The sequence below is a fragment of the Mesoplodon bidens genome (genome assembly GCF_964165515.1).
Source record: "Mesoplodon bidens genome assembly, chromosome: 4".
In the NCBI taxonomy this organism is placed as follows: domain Eukaryota; kingdom Metazoa; phylum Chordata; class Mammalia; order Artiodactyla; family Ziphiidae; genus Mesoplodon; species Mesoplodon bidens.
Window position 1 is genome coordinate 149,790,219 of NC_138160.1, and position 19,900 is coordinate 149,810,118.

General features: G+C 61.4%; 1 protein-coding gene across 5 annotated transcripts in view; it reads left to right on the top strand.

Moving 5' to 3' along the window:
- Window positions 1–1,393: 1,393 nt before the first annotated feature.
- The window catches only part of NFIC (nuclear factor I C), a 71,296-nt gene continuing 52,789 nt past the window's right edge, over window positions 1,394–19,900 (top strand). For 2 of the 5 annotated variants that reach the window (XM_081234036.1, XM_081234040.1), the window contains exons 1-2: window positions 7,760–7,897; window positions 17,219–17,750. In XM_081234036.1, coding sequence (XP_081090162.1) covers window positions 7,868–7,897; window positions 17,219–17,750 — 562 coding nt within the window. In that variant the 5' untranslated portion in view covers window positions 7,760–7,867. Of the gene's footprint in view, window positions 1,517–7,759; window positions 7,898–17,218; window positions 17,751–19,900 lie in introns of those variants that run through there. The other 3 variants (XM_081234039.1, XM_081234038.1, XM_081234037.1) reach the window with 2 other exon arrangements.

The window sequence follows — 19,900 nt, forward strand, 5'->3', positions numbered from 1 at the left end:
GGTCCAGGGCCTGATTCTGCTCCCGGGGTGCTGCCTGCCCCCGCCCAAAACCCTGGCGTCCTCCCTGGGGGAGCTGAGAACCACCTCCTCAAAGGGGTCCCTGAACCCTGGAGCCCCAGTTGGGGGGAAGTGAGGTCGCAGGCAGGGGGAAACCCAAACAGAAGGATGGCAGCAGAACCTCCTCCACCCCACCAGGTCGTGGCAAGCCCCCCTCCCGTCGTCCCCCAGTTGCGCCAGACGCAGAGCCCGAGAGGGGGCGGGGAGAAGGGGGCGGTGCCTACTCTGCGGCTGCCGGAGGAGGGGGGACTGCGGGAGAGCGCGTGGTGGGGGGCGGGGGCGCTGCGGCACGGCTTCCCAGCCCGCAGCAGCCCGCGCAGCAGGGGCGGGGGCGCTGACCCTCCACGGCCCGGCCCCTCCCCCCGCTGCGGCGGCTTCTCCCTTAATCCCGACCCGGGGAGGGGGCGCCCGCTCCCCCCCACACCTACCGAGCCGCCGCGCGCGCTCCCCGCCCCCCGCCCCGCCTGGAGCCCCTGCGGGACCCCCAGGGAACCCCTGCCCCCCAGGTCTGTCACCCTCAGTGTCCTAGTCTCTGTCTGTGTCCCCATCTGTCCCGTCTCCCCGCTGTGCGTGTTTGTGTCTGTGTATCCGGGACACCTGCACTCAGGGGCCAGGGTGGCTGCTGCGATGGCCTGGGGGAGGGGTCCTGGGGGGGTCGGCGTGTGGCTCAGTCCGCGGTCTGAAATGTCTTTCTACGATTGTCAATCTGTGTGCGTGTCTGAGTGACACCCTGCTGGCTGTGAGTCTGTATGTGACAGCGTGGAGGCTGTGGGTGTCTGGATGACGCCCCAAAGGCTGTGAACATGTGGGTCCCCGTGTGTCTGTCTGGGTGACACCGCAGGTTGTGAGTGTGAGTCTGTGTTCGTGGCATCCTGCAGGAGGTGTGCGTCCAAGAACCGCAGCGGCTGTGAGCGTGGGCCTCGGTGTATCTAGGTGACACCCGCAGACTGTGTGTGTCTGTAACACGCCGCAGGCGCGTCGGTGTGCGTTGTGTGTCGGTGTCGGAGCCGAGGAGGCCCGGGCCGCGAGTGTCCCCAGCTGTCTGCGTGTGTGTGTATCTGTGTGTGTGTGTGTGAGCGCGCGCGCGCCGTGAAGGTGGATCCGCTCCCTCCGCAGCGAGCCCGACCCGGGCCCCACGACCCGCCGCCGCGGCCGTTCGCCTGGCCTCCCCTCGCGCGGGCCGGGCCGGGGATGGAGCCGCAGCCAGAGCCGCCGGAGCCGGGGCCGGGGCGCGGAGCGGCCTGAGGCGCGGGCGGCGCGCGGGACCGGGGGGAGGGCGGGCCGAGGGGAGGGTCCTGGGCCGGGGGGGCGGGCACGGCGCGCCCCCTCCCTCGCGCGCTCGCTCCCTCCCCCGCGCGCCCTCCCTCGCCGCCTCCTCCCGCCGCCTCCGGCCCCCCCTCGCCGGGGACCGAGCGCGCTCGCTCCGGCGCCGGCCTCGCCTCCTCGCAGCAGCGCCATGGTACGTCGCCGCCCCCACTTTCGTTTTCGCCCGGGGAGTTTTTGGGGTGGTGCGTGGGCTCCGGGCGAAAGTTGAGAGGTCTGGGGGGGCAGGGGGCGGGGGCCGCCCGGGGGAGGGGCTCGATGCGGGGACCCCCACACACACCCGCCGCCCCGGGACCCCCGCCCGCCCGCCAATCCAACCCCCCCGCGGCTGGGGGCGGAGCTGGCGCGCGGGGCGCAGCGGGGGACCCCAAGTGGGGGGCCCCTCGCGGGCACCGTGGAGTTGGAGGGGAGGGCGGGGCTCCCGGGAGAGGGTCCCCCCCAGGCCAGGCCTCCGCCCCCTCCCTGGCCCGGCGGGAGAAGGTAGGCGGGAGGGTGCGGCTCCGGGCGCAAGACCCCCAAGCGCGCAGCCGGCTGGGAAGCCGGGCCCAGGGAGGGGGCGCCCGACGGGGCCGTGCGGGGCGGGGGTCGCGGCGGCCCCCGCGGGCTGCCCCGGCCCGGGCGAGCGCGGCGCGCCAGCTAGCGGAAAATGGCCGCTGCGGAGAGGGGCGGAGAGCGCGCAGCGGCCGCCGCCGGGCGCCTTGAACTTGGAGCCGGGAGGGCGGCCGCTCTCAGCACCGCGCAGGGGCAGCCACCCGGCCGTCCCTAGCGCCGCCTGAGCCCCGCCCCCCGGCCGACCCCAGCCCCGCCGCGGTCCCAGCCGGGAGGGGTCACCGGGTCTAGGCCGGGCGCGCCCCAGGCCCGCGAGTGCCGGTAGCTGCACTTGAGGGTTCCGGTGTCCGGTCCGCCGGTGTCAGTGGCATCTTCACTCGAGGGGTGCGTTTGGGGGCCCCTGTGCTCTCAAACGAGTCAACACGGGAATCCGGGGGGTGCATTCGCGGGTCTGTGCAGCTAGGTGGCCCCATGCCTGTCCGTGGGTCCGGGGGTCCCCGGGCGTGGGGTCCTCTCCTTTATGTATCTGTGGCTGCACATCCACGTGGCTGTGTGTGTGTGTTGTGTTGCGTGTTATTAGAGCATTGTGCGGCTATGGGACAGTGTGTGTGTGTGTGTGTTAGGGTAACTGGGCGACTGTGCCACGGGTCCCCGTGGGGCGGTGTTGTGAAGCTGTGTGGCTGAGTTGGATGTCCCGCGGGACGTGATGTCCCTGGATGACCATGGGGGTGTCCACGTATGAGTGTGTGGAGGTTAGGGGATTGCCAGTGAGTGGGGAACTGTGTCGCGTGGCTGCGTCTCAGGGGGACAGTTGGGTGTCGCTGTGTGCGTTTGACGCGCTGAGTGACTATTCCTGGGGATGGGTCTACACTCTCCCCCCCCCCCCCCGCCCATTTCCTTTTTTCCTGTAACCCGGGCTGCCGGATGGGGAACGGGTGCTTCCTCCACCTCGCCAAAGCTCTGTCCTCTCCTCTCACTCCCTACCCCGTCCTCTCCAATTACCCCTGCCTCGGGGTCCCCTATCTGCATGGCCCCAGGTGGTCCCAGCTTGAGGTTCGGGCGCGAGGTGGCGCCGGGACGCGATCACTCGGCGCCGATGTCTCCCGCCAGGGGCTGCGCGTGCGCGTGGCCCAGAGGGGGGCGGGGCGGCGGGGGGGTCCCCCCCTTCCCCCCAGAAGAGGTCTCGAGGGATGGGTGGTTACCGAAGCGCGTGGGTTAAGTCTGGACCAAGGGGGTGGCCAAGGAGACCCCCTCGCCCGGACGGGCAGGGAGACGCGCCCCCAGCCCTACCTCCCAGCGCTTGCCCGGGACCGGGCCAGACCGGGCGGGCACTCAGGGTTGTTTTCTCCCCTCCAGGGGAATCCCCGTCGCGCCCCCATCCCCACCCCAGGAAGCTTTATATAATTTTCTAAATATAAAAGCCCCAAGCCCAGGTGGGAGTCTCTGCCTTCAACTTTCAACCTGCATTCCCTTTTGGGGGGCTGTTTGGGAAGAGGAGAAAAGGGGTCCCACGTTGACAAAGGGATGCATCCATACGCAACACTCAGGGATTCCAGCTCAGGTAAGATCACCCATCCTCACGTTCCTCCGTTCCCCGTGCTCACCCTGCCCTACACCCACTGCCAGTGCTCAGACGCAGCGCTCCCCCACCCCACGCCCGGGCACTGCCCTCCACCACACTGGCCTCTATCCCCACCTGTCACCTGGTGCACAGTCAGCAGCACACGCTCCTGACACGCTCTTAGGCCTATCTGTTCACAGCCACACGTGTACAGAATTCTGCCCCCACACAGGTGCACACACAGAGGCACGCAGACACACTCGTAAACAGGCACCTGCGTTTGTGGGAGGGGGAGGAGCCAAGCCCATCGCGCCCTCCCCCCACCTCCACGTCCGAGCCAGGTCCCTGCAGGATCTGGAAAGCAAAGACCCCAGCTGTGGGCAGCTGGGGCGCATTTGGGGGGAGGACAACCATGAGGGGGAGCAGGAATGCAGGTGCTGTGTGTCACCGTGTGTGTGTATTGTGTGTGTGTGTGCCAGTGTATAAATAGTGGGACGGGTTCTGTCCATGGGTTCGTGTGCTTGTAAGTGTATACTTGTGTTCTGGCGTGTGTGTTATTGTGGCTGGTTGCACGTGTGTTGTGTTTGGGCTGTGCATGACCTCGTGTGGGTCTGTGTGTCTCTGTGTGAGTCTGCATGAGTCTGTGTGTGTCCCCACGGGTCTGGGTGTCTGTATCTGCTGGAGTCTGTGTGACGTGTGAGAATCTGTGTGTCTCCGTGTGGTGTGTTTCTGTGTGTCTTTGTGTCTCTTCGTGGCATGTTGTGTGTGTGTCTCGGTGTTGTGCCTGTACCAGCCCATATGTCATACCCCGTTACTTCTCAAGGCTGAGGACCTTAACATCCCCTTTTGGAGGCTCAATTTCTCATCTGTAAAATGGGAACACACAGGATACCCCACAAGGTTGCAGGAGGGGTGGCAATGTCAGCCGTGCATGCATAGGCCCCCTGGCTGTGTCCTCTATTCGCTGGGTACGGCCGCTGTGGAGTTCCCTGGTGGTCTCAGGCTTTGATCATCCCTCCCTGAGCTGCTCTCACTTTTGAAAGTGCTGCTGTGAATTCCACTCACATGTTTTAAGTTTGCTTTTTAATAACATGAGTGACTCATGAACATCTAAAGAGGATGCAAAAGTACCCAGAGTAAAAATCAAACCTTCCTCATCACCCCCACCCCGCTGGCACCCCCTACTCCAGAAAAGCCCTATTTCATCCAGCTTTGTCTGAGCAACTGCACATGTAACAGATACACATTCTTATAAAGGATACACATATATTCTTATAAAGGATATATGTATATTCTTTTTTAAAAAATCCCAAATGAGATCTTGAGTCTACTTGCTGAGTCTACAGCAAGGGTTCTTAACTGGGGTGGTTCTGTCCCAGGGGATACTGAGTAATGTCCGGGGACACCTGTGGTGGTCACACTGGGGGGCTCCTGGCATCCAGGGGGTGGGGACCAAGGATGCTGCTCCACCCCACAGTGCCCAAGACGGCCCCACCAGGGATGGTCCATAATGCTGAGGGGGGAGGAGTCCTGCGCTGCAGCATGCTTTCCCCTGCGCGTTTCTTGGAGGCATCTCCATGTAGGGGTCCCTTGTTCTTTTGTGGAGCTCCATAGTATTGCAGCCTGTGCCCCCGGGTGGCACTGCTGAACTGGTCCCCACAGATGGACACGGTGGCTGGCTCCAAATTGTTGGCATTAGTGTTACAGGATGACAGTCAACACCCTCATGAGTCCGTATCTGGGACAGTCACAGATACAGTCCGTATCTGAGCCTAAGAGAGAGTGATGGGGAGAGTGCATTTTTAAACTAAAATGAGCTAAACTGTGCGCCAGAGTGCCAGGAGCTAAATCATGCGGCCCCTTTCTGGGATGTTATACACACAGGTCCAATCCAGCAATTGCTTTGTTTAGAAAACACTAGGTGCAGTCCAAACACTGGCTGGTTTACCCACAACAGCCCAGAGGGGTAGCAACTATTATCATCCCATTTCACAGAGCGGGAAGCTGAGGCACAGGGAGTTTTAGCTCTTGGATGGAGAAGACATAGACCCAGGCTGCAACCGTGCACTGCAACTGGCCTGCTTTGGACCTACTGTGTACACTGTAGGGACCCCTCCTGCTGAACTGGATGATATATATATATATATATATATATATATATATATATATATATATGTATATGTATATATATATATGTAACTCTTCACTGATGTTTGTGAACTGGCACCTGCCACCACTAATATATTAACACAGTCTTCCCACACGTTATCTTAAGGATTCCCATCCACCCAGACTTCCAAAATGCGAGATGCGTCTATTGTTGCCATTTTACAGATGTGGAAACTGAGGTCCAGAGACAGAGAGAGAGAAAGAGACAGAGTCTGTGGTCTCCAGACTGTGCCTTCCAGGGTAACCTAAACTGCCTTGAGAAGGCTGCCTGTGGGGCAGGCGTGGGGGCAGTTTGGGGGTCACTGCCACCTGGGAGAATGCTCCGAAGCCAACTTGAACTTGGAAATGTCTGTGAATTGGGGATTCTGCCCTCCAGGTGTTCATGGCGTTTTTTTTTAAATAATAAAATATTGCTTTATGTTACGTCGGCATTTGGATTCCTAGACACGTGCCTCTCCCTTTCTTTCTGGGGTTTAAATGCCCCCCATGGCTGCACAGTGGGTTTTTTTAAAAAACCATTTGTGAAGTGCTATTTGAATGACCGTTACCCACGTGCAGGGGGAGCCGGCGGGACGGAGGGCATATGTGTCCTGTATGAATCCTGCTCACTTCTGGTCCAGCCCCAGGGCCCCAGGTCAGTAGCATCCGTTCCTGGGGCGTCGGTTTCCTCCCCTGTAACACGGGAGAATAACAGAGTTGCTGGCGTCTTCCATGCCCCTGGGCATGGGGCAGCTGCCCGAAGTTGGCGAGAGGTTATCATTTGTACTCGGAACACACGGGGCAAAATGGCCAAGCTTTCTAAGAATGTCTCTGTGCATATTTGACGGAAGGTCAAGGCGCTGCTAAGTGCCAGTATTCTTATGCTGATCAACCCCATGGGGTGGGCACTGTTCGTCCACTTCACAGGGGAGGACACCAATGGGGGAGCATCCTGGTCTGCTAGGTGGCCGAGGCCTCTGAGCGAGCCTGGGAGGATTCTCGGAGTGAACTGGGGGAGGGGTGAGGCTAGTTCGTCAGCGGCAGGTCTGTGCCCATCTATTCCAGAGGGAGAACAACCAAGCTTGCAGAGTGTGGGCCCTGGGGCCAGGTAGCCGGGCTCCAAGCCACTCTGCATGCCTCAGTTTCTGGATCCGTGAAATGGGCACACTGCGGGGGTCAGTAGGAATTACCAGACACCCGGGAAGAGGCTGCGAGGTTTTATCTGGCCAGCCTGAGGTACTGCCTCCTGGGGTACGGGGGCGACATATGGGGGAGGCCGAAGCCCCCCCAACTCCCAGTTCCCCTTTGATGCTGGCTGAGGAGGAGACAGCAGATTTCTGGAGGCTCCCCTGTTGGTTGAGGCCCTTCTGGCCACGGAAGGGCAGCTGTAGCCAAGCTCTTCTGCCTGGGAACTGCAGCCCCTGTCTGGCTCTCGGGAGGAGCAGCGGGAGAGGATGCCGTGGGACCCCTTCTCCCGCCAAGCACCCCGGGTTGTACATCTTTAAGGGGAAAGAGGCGCGCTCGCGCCGGGCCTCTGCACACGTCACTTCTTCGTTCTTTCCCAACCCCCCCACCCCCACCCCGCTCCTTTCTCCAACTTCCCGGCTCGCTCGGGGCGGGTTGGGGGGGTCTTCAGAGTCCACCTATGGACCCCAAATGTCCTGCAGCAGCCCACCCCCTGCCCACTCGACTCGGGCTGGCGGTCCAGGGGGACCCGCTGTGGTCGGGGTGTGCGCGGCCCGTGGGTCTCCGTCCGGTGGCCTGGCCCAGGGCGGCTGGAAATTCGTAATAATAAGCAACGATGGGGGTTCAGGAGGCATGGAGAGGGGGAGCGGCTTTCGTTCCTCGCTCGCGCTCTTTTTTCCCTCGTTTGTTTGAAAGTTGGATGTTGAGAAGTGGGAGGTTCGGGGTGGGAGGGGAGAGAAATTGGGGGAGGGAGAGAGGAGGTTGCCAGAGGGAGGAGAGACAGAGACACAGAGAGAGACAGAGACAGAGGAGGAGGTGGGGGGGGGACAGGAAAGGAGGAGAGAGAGACAGAGAGAGGGAGAGAGAGAGGGAGTCGGGCGCAGGAGGGAGGGAGAGCGCGGGAGGGAGGAGGGAGGGAGACCGAGGGAGGAGGCGGCGAGGAGCGCGCCGGCCGCGGCCGCGGGGGGGGGGGGTTTGGAAAAATGACTCAGTAAGTTCAGCGCGCCCGCTCCGGCCGGCCCTGCGCCTCCCGCCGCGCCCGGGATGTATTCGTCCCCGCTCTGCCTGACCCAGGTACGCCCCCCGCCCGGCCCCCGGCCCGCGCCCCACTGCGCCCCGGCCCCGCGTCCCCCGCAGCCCGGCCCCGGAGTTTGGAAGCCCGAGGAGGCGGGACGAAAAAGGCGCGCGTCCCTCCCGCCGCCGCGGCCGGGATGCCCCCGCCGCCGGCCGGGGTCCGGTGGGGGGTTGGGCTGGGCCGGGGACACCTCCCCCCAACCCGGGACCCTCACCGGGGACTCCCGCCCCGCCCCCCGCGACCTCTCCCCCTGGCTCGCCCTACTGGCTCGCCCTACAGCCTCGCCCTCCCCGGACGCAGGACGCGCTCCTCCACCCCAGCCAGGAAGGTCGGGGGGCGCCCAGGAGAAGGCCAAAGGTGGGGCTCTGCGCGAGCCCCAGGCCTGGACTCAGGCCTGCTCCTAGGAGGAATCGAGGGAGTCCTGGTTGGACCCTGGACGCCCGGGGACTCTTGAGACGAGGACCCCCGGACCGCCCCCCCAAGCTTGTGCGCCGCCACCCAGGCCCTGGGCAGCCTTTCCCCCCATTATTGGCCCACGTGTGCGCGGAGGGGGAGGGGGCCCGCAAAGTTGGAGGCGCCAGGAGTGGGGGGAGGGGGGCCCCCCCGACGTCCCGGCTCGGTCTCCGTCTCCCCCCCTCCCCCCGTCCCTCAACCCCATCCCCATATTTTCGCCGCATCGATTGTGAGTTATTGAGCCGCCGCCGCCGGGAGGAGCCGGGAGGCCTGGCGTTCCGGGGTCTGGTCCGGGCACTGCGGCGCTGCGGACGCCCTCGCCAGCCCGGCACCTGCCCATGCCCCCGCCCGCTGCCTCTCACCCCTGGCCGAGCTCCCAGACTGCCCGGGGCTCGGCCCTTGTGCAATGACCCAGGGGATGTGTGGGAAGGGGGCGGCTGCCCCTATCCCGGGTCGCCCCTGGGGGACCCCTTCCCTCCCCCAGCTCCATGGCAGGGAGGGGGGGCACCCTCCCAGGTTTACTGGTTCCACCCTCCAGCTCTGCCCCCACCCCGGATCCTTGTGTGTCCTTAGGCCATTGGGGTCCCGGCCTCAGTTTCCCCTGAAGTGACACGGAGCTAAGGCAGGTCCCGGAGAGGGGCAGTGTGGCCTCCAAGCTGTGAAGTGCGGGGCACAGGGAGGTGGGAGTCCAGCGGGTGGCTGAGTGTCCTGAGGACCACTGTACAGAGAGCACATGGATGCCAGTCTCCAATGGGGGTCCCCCATTCATGATCCTAGGGTGCCCCTCACTCATGGCAGGCTCCCTCTCACCCGCCCCCTCCAGCTCCTCCAGTTTCTGGCTCCCCATGGGGGAATGTGAGGGCCGGTGCTTAGGGGGTCTCAGGGCCTGTCCTACCCATCATCCCCGGGTGACCTTGGGCACGTCCCTGCCCCTCCCCAGATCTTCCTTCCCCTCCAGAGCAACTTTGGGGGTCCCCCGACGCAGTCATCACTGGCCCCCCTCTGCCTCTTGTCGCCCGAAGCTCCCCCAAGAGCCACGAGGGTCCTAGTCAGGGTTGCCTGGTGACCTTGGGCCTCCCAGTCTCTGGGCTCAGGGGGTGGCCTGGGTGGCCCCGGGGTGCCCCCGCCTCCTCCACCCTTTCCTCGCGCTCGCTCCCAGAGCTGCCCAAGGGGGCTGAGCCCGGGGAGGCTATTCCAGGCGAGGAGGTTGGACGGCAGCCTATTGTCACTGGGCCCTGGAATTCCCCCATCAGGACTCCTCGGGAGACAGGCCTCCGTCCACGTTGCCCAGAGTGGGTGGCAGTGAGAACCAGAGCTGGTGTTCCGCTCCCCGGGCCTGGCTTTCCCTGGGGCGCAGGGCAAGGATCAGCCAGGCGGGCTCTTGGTGGAAACGTGACAATAAAAAATACCTGAGGTTGCTGTGTGCAAGGGACAGGGCGACCAGGAGACAGAGACAGGCAGAGAGAGGACCAGGGAGCTCCCAGGCTAGGATGGGGATGGGGTGGCCCAAGCGCAGGGGGCTCCCCCTCCTCTGCTTTTTCTCCTATGGGTGCCCCCACCCTGGAGGGGAACCCAGGTCCCCCTCCCGGGACCCCCTCAGTGTAATCCGCACAGCTGCTTGCAGGCCCAGCCTAGTCTGCGGTCTCCAGCTGGGGAACCCGGAAGGACCCAGACTACCCGTGCAGGACCCCCACTCCTGGCTACCTCATCGCGCCCTACCCATTTCTCTCTGTCTGCGTCTCTCCCTCTCCTTGTCTCGCTCCTCTCCATCTCTGTCTCTCCCTGTCTCTCCATCTCTGGGCCTCCATCTCCCCCCTTGACTAATTTTACAACCTGAGCCCATCCTAAAATAGCTCCCTTTTAGCCGATCCGACCCGGATCCTGAGCCGAAACCGGCTCGGGGTGTGTGAAGGGGGGTGGGTGGGCTGCTCCCATGCCAGCCCGCCCTGTGCCCCCGGGGTCCTGCCCACCGAGGGGGTGGCAGCCGCGGCCCCGGGTGGCCCTGGAGGATTCTGGGAGCCCCGTCCCTGTTTCAGTGGTGACTCAAGTGCTTTTCACTTTTACTCTGAAGAGGAACTGTGTGGGGCAGCCGTTACTTCCATAAATCCTGCCGCCGGGAAGGCCGGCCTCCCTGCGCTTGCCCCGCTCTGGGCCTCCCTCCCGCCCGCCTCCACCGCCACGTTAGTTATTCCGGGTTTGGGGCCAAATCCCTCTTGGCTGCAGTGCCCAGGATTCCCCGGGGCCGCAAGCTGGGCCTGGGCTGCAGCCACGGCAGTGCGGCCGCCAGGGCCCCCTTCCTCATTCATTCATTCTTTCCTTCATTCCTTCACCTCATTGCCTTGCTGGGCAGCACTCTTTTTACCCCATTTCTCCAGTGGGGAGACTGAGGCTGCGAGAGGGTCCCCAACTTTGGCTTGATTTAATATAATAGATCTTCATTAAGCGCCTCCTATGGGCCAGGTGTCTGTTGCGGGTTTGGGGGGGAAGGCACGAGGGGCCAGCCTGGTGTGGGTTCTGGGAGGCTCTGCTGGGATTGAGGGTCCCCCAGCACCTCAGGGCTGGGACAGGGGCCAAGACAGAGAGGGCTAGGGCCTGCCTGGGGTGGCACAGCATGGCTGGTGGGGCTGGGGATTCGGGGCCACTGCCCACCTGGCTGTTTGGCCAGGCTGGGCAGGTGGGTGCTCCCTGTGGCCCCCCCACCCGTGGTCTGATGGCCTCTGATTGGCTCCTGTATGCACAAGCTCGCCCCACATCTCTCTCCCTCTTTCTGTCTCTCTCCGTGTCCGTGTCTCTCCCCCATCTTTTCTCTGCGGCGGAGGTGCCTCTGTGCGTCAGGGTCGGGCGCCTTGTAAATCACGACGCTGGGATTCTGGCCGAGTCAGCGTTCTCTCCCTCCCTCTCTCCCTCTCTCTTTCTCTCTCCCTCTCTCCCTCCCTCCCTGTCTCCCTCCCATATCTCTCTTCTTTCTCTCTCTCTCTCCAATATCTCTTTCTTTGCCTGAACCTCCTACCTCCCTCACACCAAATGGATGGGACACGTCGAATGTCCTGGGACCTCCTGCCCCACGAAAGCACGTGTTCACAGCGACCCGCACGCGCGTGCACTGCCTCCTCACCTGGGTGTGTGTAGACCCTCGGCACGTAGTGCCTGCACCCCCCCGCTCCCACACGTGTGAGCATGCAGACATGCACACGTACGTGCCCTGACGGGTCACCGGGCAGAGACCCAGGGCGGCCTTGGATCCGCATGCAGATCTCGCCCAGGTGGCTATGTGTCTCTGGGCAGGTGACCTAGCCCTTCTTCAGATGTTTCACCGTTAGCACAGGGCCTGGTATACAGTAGGTGCCAAATAAGCTTGGCTGTGATTGTGGTTGTCTCTAAAGTAATAACTGTATTAAACATCCCATAGGCATTTTCCAACTTGCCCTCCTTTCCTTCTGTCGCTATCTGCTCAGCTTGGGCCGGGTGACAGGGACAGTGGCGACTCCCCCAAACCTTGAGCCCTGACCCCCCAGCCAGGGTTTTTCTCTTGGTCTTTCCTCTCCGCCCGCCCAGCCCTGTCCAGGGTCTCCCTGAGTTTGGCGAGACCCATGTGGGTACCAGCATCCTTTGTCTGTCGGGGTGTGTGCATAGGTAACGGGCAAAGGATGAGATTGCTCCTTTGCTGATCTGGATGCTGAGGACGCAGCAGTGGATGAAACGGATCAAAGCCATGCCCTCGAGGGGCTACAGTGTAGGTGAGGGGCTGTCAGGACCGTGCTGCCGCTTTGGCACGTGACCCAGGGCTGAGCGGGGAAGTGGGCCACATGGGATTCAGAGAGAGCCGGTGGGGTGCAGAACGGGCGTTGCTGGGAAGTCCTGAGGATGGGGCCAGACCCTGTACTCAGGGAGCTGGCAAGTGGGGCCAGGGAGTCAGGAGGCACCCAGGTCCAAGTCCCAGCTCGGCTCCTTCCTGTCTGCGTGACTTTGGGCCGGTGGCTTCAGTGCTCAGTGCCTCAGTCTCTCCCTCTGGGCAGTGGGCACAACAATTGTTCCCATTTTGTAGAGTTGACAGTTCAGTACATGCTCCGCCTCGCTCCCTGTCTGTCTCCCCGACACCGTGGCCTTCTGGCTCAGCCCCCAGCATCCACCCAGGACACCACGGCACGGAGAGGGAAGTCAGGAGACCCAGGGCTCAGACTCGCTCCTCACTTTGTTGGGGACTTTCTACTCCCTGGACTTAGTTTACCCAAAGTCTTCCCAGGGGTCCTTACCTTCCTGCCCTCACCACCTCCACTTTCCCTACTGTTCACTCTGCTCCAGCCTCACCGGCCTCCTCGCTGTTCTCCCCAAACATCAGGCATGGTCCTGCCTCAGGACCTTTGCATGTACTGTGTTCTCCACCTGCAAAGCTCCTACCGTGGAGTGTCATCTTTTAGGTCTTTGTTCAAGTGTCCTCTCCTATGAGAGACCCTCGCTGACACCCCCCAGCTGAAAAAAAACAACCCCCAGCCCCCTCCTCAAACTCCTTTAAATTTCTCCAGAGCATTTTGTTCAACCTGGCATTTTATTCCATGTTTATTAGTTTGTTTAATATCCATCCCTGCCCACGTCAGGATCTGGGTGAGGGCCGAGCCGAGGACACTGCTGGGTCCCCAGCATCATGCATGGAGCTAACACAAAGTACATACTTAGTAAATGTTTGTTGAACAACCAAATGAATCTCTCCCTCATTGGATAAGAGCTGTTCATAAGCTATGATGCTCTGAGCTTGAGGGGAGGAACCACTCTAGGTTAGGAACACTTACTCTGGCACCAGATGGGCCTGCGTTCGAATATGTGCTCTGCTGTTTGACACTTAACTTGGAGGAGGGGACATTGGAACCAGGACTTTGAAGGGTGCCTAGGGGTTTGGGATAAAAGCTTAGGGATGGATAAGAGATTCTCAGTAATGTTTGTTGAATCACTGAGTGAATGAAGGAGAGAGAATCCTTCGTGGAAAACTTTTGGTTTGGGAATTGGAGTTTCACGTCCTGGTTTGCTGCCCTGGACTGTCAGGATGGGAGGGCTACAGGGAGGCCCAGAGTGGGGCACAATCCAGTGTGCAGTTGACCAGTCCATAGTGCCCAGCAGGGGCTTGGACCTCCCAGCTGCTGCTGTCCTCTTTGGCCAGGAAGTCCCAGCAGGGAGAGCAGGCAAGGCTGCCTGAAGGAAAGAACAGTGAAGACAGGGTTTTGAGGGATGTGTAGGAGTTCAGGAGGATTCTTGGCATCTAACTTGCCTTGGCCAAGTGGGGTTTCTGCGAAAGGCCTGGTCTTGCTGCCTCCCCTCACCTTGCAGCTCTGATTACCAGGGCAATGGATAAGCCCCCCCACCAACCCCCAAAAGGGTGCAATGTCCTTTTCTGCCCTTTGTACAGAATGAGAAACAGGCCCAAGGTGGAACAGTGATTTGTTCCTGGATCATACAGAAGGTGAAAATGGAGGCTGTTGTCACCCAAGCTCATTCCCTCAACAAGTCTGCCTGGCAGCGAGTGCCTCAGCCCTGGGCCTCAGGACTGGGGGAGAGCAACTGAGCTGGACTCAGAGACCCCAAGTTGTGTGGTCCAGGCTGGGTCTGGGAGAACCCTGAGGAGAGCAGGAAAGACTGCCTGAGGAAGGAACACTGGAGAGAGGGCCTTGAGGGATGTCTAGGAGTTCAGGAGGATTCTTGGCATCTAGCTTGCCTTGGCTGTCTCCCTTGCCCTGTCAGCCAGTGAGGGCATTGGGAAGTGCTTGGGGAAGAGGCGTTGGTTGTCACAGGTCTTATGGGACAAAGAGAGTGACAGGCCTGCCTCTCCTGGGTTGACCTCCCCAAGAGGATGTGGGAGGCTAGGGCAGCAGGTCCATGACCCAGTTACAGGCTGTTTGTCTTCCTCCAGGACCAGCTGGGGTCACCAGTGACGTGGGCTCCCGCCCCTGCCCGCCTCCCTGGCATCTTTCCCCAGAGAGGGCCCGGGGAGGAGGGGGTAGGGATAAGGCAGGGACATGGGGGCTTGGAGAGGGGAGGAGCCAGAAGAGGAGAGGAGCTCGGAAAAGAGGGAGGGGGCTCAGAGACAAAGGTGTTCAAGGGGAGGAAGAGTCTGGGCCCAAAACAATTGTAACAACAACATCAATAATAATAATAGTGTAATGCAGGCTTTTGAGAGCCGGGCAGATGATGGGGTTCATATGCTAGGAAGAGGTGGCACCCCGTTCAAGAAGGCCTGCTGGCTGACGCTCCAGCTGCCCCTTCCCAGCTACCTCTTATTACCGCCCCAATAAGCTCCAGGCCTCGGGTGGCGGCCACAGCCATTGCCCAGGCCTCCTGCCACCCTGGCGTCCCCTCCACAGGGGACAGTGTCCTGCGCCTCCATCGATTTTCCACCCCAGCTTCTCTGGCCAGACGACCTGGGCTCTGGTCCCAGCTCTGCTGACCGGCTGTGTGACCCTGGGCGAATCGCTCCCCACCCCTGGGGCTGGCATGTCAAGTGACATGGTGACACAGAAAAAGCACCTCTGAGGTTGGATAGGACCTGACAGGGGACTGGCCCCCTCTATCCTCCCTCTGCCTCAGCAGGTCAGCTGGGGCGGGGACGGGATGGGGGAGCGGCGGAGAAGGGCCCTGAGGTCCGGTCCCCACCACAGCTGTTACGGTGACTCCCACGTTGGGGGCCGTTGGCATGGGGGAGCTGGGCTGGCACAAACGGAGCCCCGTTCTGCCCCACCCCGCGAGGGCAGGTGGCTATTTTCAGAGCCTCAGTAATAGGGGAGATGTGAGGTCATCCCCCAGCCCCAGCACCCGATGGCCAGAGGTGGCCCGGGGGAAATGGAGCTCAGGGCAGGGAGGGGCGCTGGGTGGGAGGTACCGTGTGCATCCAGGCCTGGAGGTGGGAGCAAGCCTGGCCACATCCATTTAGAAAAACCAATTCGTGGCCCAGAGCAGCGGTTTCCCTGTCTCCCCGAGAGACCCCGGCCTCACAGAGAGTAGGCTGCTCTGAGAAAGGGGCTGATGGGGTCCTGGGTTCTTGGTCTTACGCCGACTCTGAGACCCTCCAGGACCTTGGCCAGGTCTCTGCCCCTCTCTGAGCTTAGTTTCTCCATCACACAAGGCGTAGTGGAGCCTCGGGCCTTTTCCTGCCCCTGGGAGATTGTAAGCAACCGAAATAATCTTTACAGCAACAACGATGTCAATAATAATAATAATAATAATAGCATAAGGCAGGCTTTTGAGAGCTGGGCGGATAATGAGATTCACATGCTAGGAAAAGACATCACTCCCATTCAAGAAGCCCAGCACAGCCCCCAGACAAGAGCAGGGAGGGGGGACCGAAGTTTCTCTTCTCTGTCTTCCTTTCTACTTGAATTTCTCATCCCTAGAGGCTGAGAAACCAGGTCCTGGATGTTACACAGACTCAGTTTCCCTTGCTGAAAAATGGCGAGAATGAGACAGCCCCCTCCCACCCCTGTAGAAGGGGATGGGGGCCTCCCATGGCCCCACGTTATTCTCTGAGGGGCCTGACGGCGGCTGCCGTAGTTTTCGTGGGGAAGTCAGATGGGTGTGGGTTCCTGTCTCAACTCTGCCCCTCATGATTGGGGCCCCTTATGATTTGGTCCCCTCTTGGGGTCTGTTTCTTCATCCATAAAATGGGTGTTGTGGCCACCCAGCAGCACCACTCAGGCAGAGGGAGGGGGATGTTCAAGTCACAGCTCTGGCCAGGTCGCTGAGCCTCCCAGGCCTCGGTTTTTCCATCTGTGGAATAGGTCTATGGGGGACAGGGTAGGGTGAACTGGCCCCCAGGGGCCTCTCTCTCCAGCTCTAAACCTCCATGGCTGAGCTCCCCTTTCTCTGGTGCATTCTGCTCTCTTGCCTCCTTGGGCCTCAGCTTTCCCCACCCCTGTAATGGGTCTATGCAGGAACCACCCCCTCTATGCAGGAACTGCCTCCACCCCTTCCATCAGCCCCTGACATCCAGGTGGCTCATCTTGGCCTGTGGACCTCAGCCAGTCCTGTCTGTACATCTGGGCTATAGGAATGATGTCTTGTCCTCATTTTTTTCATCACTGCCAAGAGCCGGTGGAGGCAGCCCTTGGACCCTTGTCTGGTGTCAGCTTCCTCTGCTGAGCAGTGTCTGACAGACAAGCCCCAAGTGACCCTCTGAGCCTGGTTGCTCCTGGAATCGTGAGCATCCAGCGTGTGCTCAGCCCTGCTCTGGACATTTGAGCTCACACTCTAGTTCAGTGGTTTGCAAACTATAGTCACAGGGCCCAGTGCCCACCGTCTGTCTTTATAAATAAAGTTTTATTGGAACACTGCCATGCCCATCCCTTACATCTCCTCTGTGGCCAGTCTTGCACTACAGTGCAGAGTGGAGCAGTTGAAATAGACACGAAAATACTCACTATCCGGTTCTTTATGGTACTTTTAAAGTTTGCTGACCACAGTTCTAGAAGGCAGAGAATGGATCCGTGCCACCAGCATTCCACCATCCTCAGTTTTCCCCATCTGTACAAAGGGTCCCCATCAGCCTCCACCTGGGACCCCCGGCTTGTCCTGCCTGTACCTTGGGGTTCAAGACAGTCCTCCATGAATGGCTGCCTTCGCCTGTGCCTCCCACGTGGTCCAAGCCTCAGTTTCCCCATCTGGGCAATGGGTTCTCAAACGACCCAGTGAACCTCTGCTGGGTCCCCCACTGGTCTCCACTTTTTTCCCCAGGATGTGGAGGAGTCTGCAGCAGCCCCCTGCACACCTCTGCCTGACCCTCTTTCTAGCGGGTCTGCCTGGGGCCCCTGCGGCCTCATTCTTACGGGCGGGGCAGTGGGTCCACGGGCCCCAGCGCCTCCTGACCTCTGGTCTCTCCCGCCCCGCAGGATGAGTTCCACCCGTTCATCGAGGCGCTGTTGCCTCACGTCCGCGCCTTCGCCTACACCTGGTTCAACCTGCAGGCGCGGAAGCGCAAGTACTTCAAGAAGCACGAGAAGCGGATGTCGAAGGACGAGGAGCGCGCGGTGAAGGACGAGCTGCTGGGCGAGAAGGCCGAGGTCAAGCAGAAATGGGCGTCGCGGCTGCTGGCCAAGCTGCGCAAGGACATCCGGCCCGAGTGCCGCGAGGACTTCGTGCTGGCCATCACCGGCAAGAAGGCGCCGGGCTGCGTGCTCTCCAACCCCGACCAGAAGGGCAAGATGCGCCGCATCGACTGCCTGCGCCAGGCCGACAAGGTGTGGCGGCTGGACCTGGTCATGGTCATCCTCTTCAAGGGCATCCCGCTGGAGAGCACCGACGGCGAGCGCCTGGTCAAGGCGGCGCAGTGCGGCCACCCGGTGCTCTGCGTGCAGCCGCACCACATCGGCGTGGCAGTCAAGGAGCTCGACCTCTACCTGGCCTACTTCGTGCGGGAGCGAGGTGAGGCGGGGCTTGCGCGTGCACGCGGATCTGGAGGCCCAAAGGGGGTGCGTTGGAAGGTTGTCGAGGGGGGGAGGTGGGCGCACGCTAAGGTAGGAGCCAGGAGGCGGGCCTTAAAGTCCGAGGGCGGGGACAGGTGCAGTGGGAGGATCTGAGCCCTGTGAAGGGCCAAGGGGAAGAGGTACGTTTCAGGTAGAGTCTGGGGTCGGGGGCAGGTGCGTCCTGGGGCTCTGAAGGTAGAGGCAGGCCCTGACCTTGGGGGTGTCAGGGGTCCCAGGGGGTGGCAGGTCTCAGGAGGTGAGACCCTGTCCCAGGAGGTCTGTTGGCAACAGGGGTGAGGATAGGCCAGTGACGGACGCGCGGGGGACAATCTTATCCCTCCTGGGAAAGCTGGAGGAGAGCTGGGGTTTCACTTGGTGACTACTGGTTGATCGACTCTCGGACTCCCCCCAGAGACCTGACAGGTCCCATATTTCGGCAGAGTGGGAAGCTGGGGCACTGTGTGACTTTGGCTAGGTCACCAGTCTCTCTGGTCTCCAGCGGCCCCCACTCTGGCCCTTCGAGCTGGGTGTTTGCTGGCTCTGTGGTCAGATGGCCCACATAGAGACTTAGAGGGTTTGCGAGAATGGGGAAATCCACGGCAGCTTCCCAGAGGAGGGGGCTCCACTGAGCTGAGCTCTGCAGAACGACTGGGCAGTGATGAGTGTGGGAATATCCCAGGAGGTCAGCCGCCTAGACAGAGATGTGGAGGCTGACTGTCAGCAGGTCTTGGTGGCCAAGGGCAGGCCCTGGCTGGGAGGGCAGTAGGGTCTGTCGCCCCGCTGTTCCTGGTGGTGTGGCCAGTGGAGCTGTCAAATGGAGGGTATCAGCATCCTTACCTGGATTGGGCCTGGGGAGACCCTGGATTGGGCCTGGGGAGACTCGCCGAGATCGTGTGTATGTGTGTGTGTGTGTGTGTGTGTGTGTGTGTGTGTGTGTAGCGCGTTGGACTCTGGCCTGCCACGTGGCGAGTGGCAGCTGTGACTGTCTTCATGCGGATGGAATCAGGTGTGCCCGGAGACCCTAACAGGCACATGTCCCATGCCCCACCGTGCCCACCCAGGCTGGTACACACTTGGGTGCAAACCCGCACACACCCGGGGCTGCCTGAGCGTGTCAGGTGGGTGCACTCGGGTTGCAAACCCAGCCCTAAGACCCCGTAGACCCCACAGGAGCCCATGTGATCACAACCAGAAATGACGGAGGAAGACTGGGGGAGGGGTGGTGAGAAGAGAGGGAACTCCGGGGCTGGACTGCAGCCCTGCCATGTGGTGTGCTGGCTGTGTGACTTTGCCTCAGTCCCTGTCCTGTGCCTCAGTTTCCTCCTCTGTACAGTGGGGTTAACAACCATGCCAACTCTTAGCGATGCTCTGAGGATTCCATGAGGTCTCCTGGTCTCCATTGTGTGTGGGAGGGAGAGCTGGGGCAGAGTTTCCCAGTCTTGACCTTGATTCCTTGACCTTGACCCCATCTGCCCCTCCCCCGCCCCCACCAATTAGCACTAAACGCAGGGGGCCAGAGGCAGAGGGGTAGACAATGTGACTGTTTGCTGCGGGCGGGATTGGGGGTGTGGACAGGGGCAGCCTTGGGGGCTGCAGTGCCCATTACCATGCAGGTCCTGGTCTCTCTCACCATATCCATCCTCCTCCTCCACGCTGAGCTGATAAAATTTTGAAGCGAGTTTTCTGCCAGCGTCAGCACAATCTCCGGGCGCCTCCCCTCCCCCATCGGCCCCCTCCCCCCTCAGCTCAGCAGGCAGGCAAGGCCTCTGGGCCTCCCCAGACACCTTCGCATCCAGACTGCCATGCATTTGCTGGCCGGTCTGGTCAGCATCCTCACGTGAGGGCTGGGGAAGGTCAAGGCTGCTGCGCCCTCCCGTGCAGGCTCCATCATCCCAGGGGACCACTGCTGCTCAGACAGGCCCCAGCTGACCCAGCTTCAGCTGGCTGGGAGTGAGGGTCGGGCATGAGGGCCGGGCCAGGAACCCACGCCCAGCTCAGCTGCCTGCCTAACGGCTGGGTGATCCTAAACAAGTCACTTAATCTCTCTGTGCCTGCCTTCTTTGTTTTTAAAATGGGACGCTCAAAAATAGCTGGCTGGTAGGAATGTTG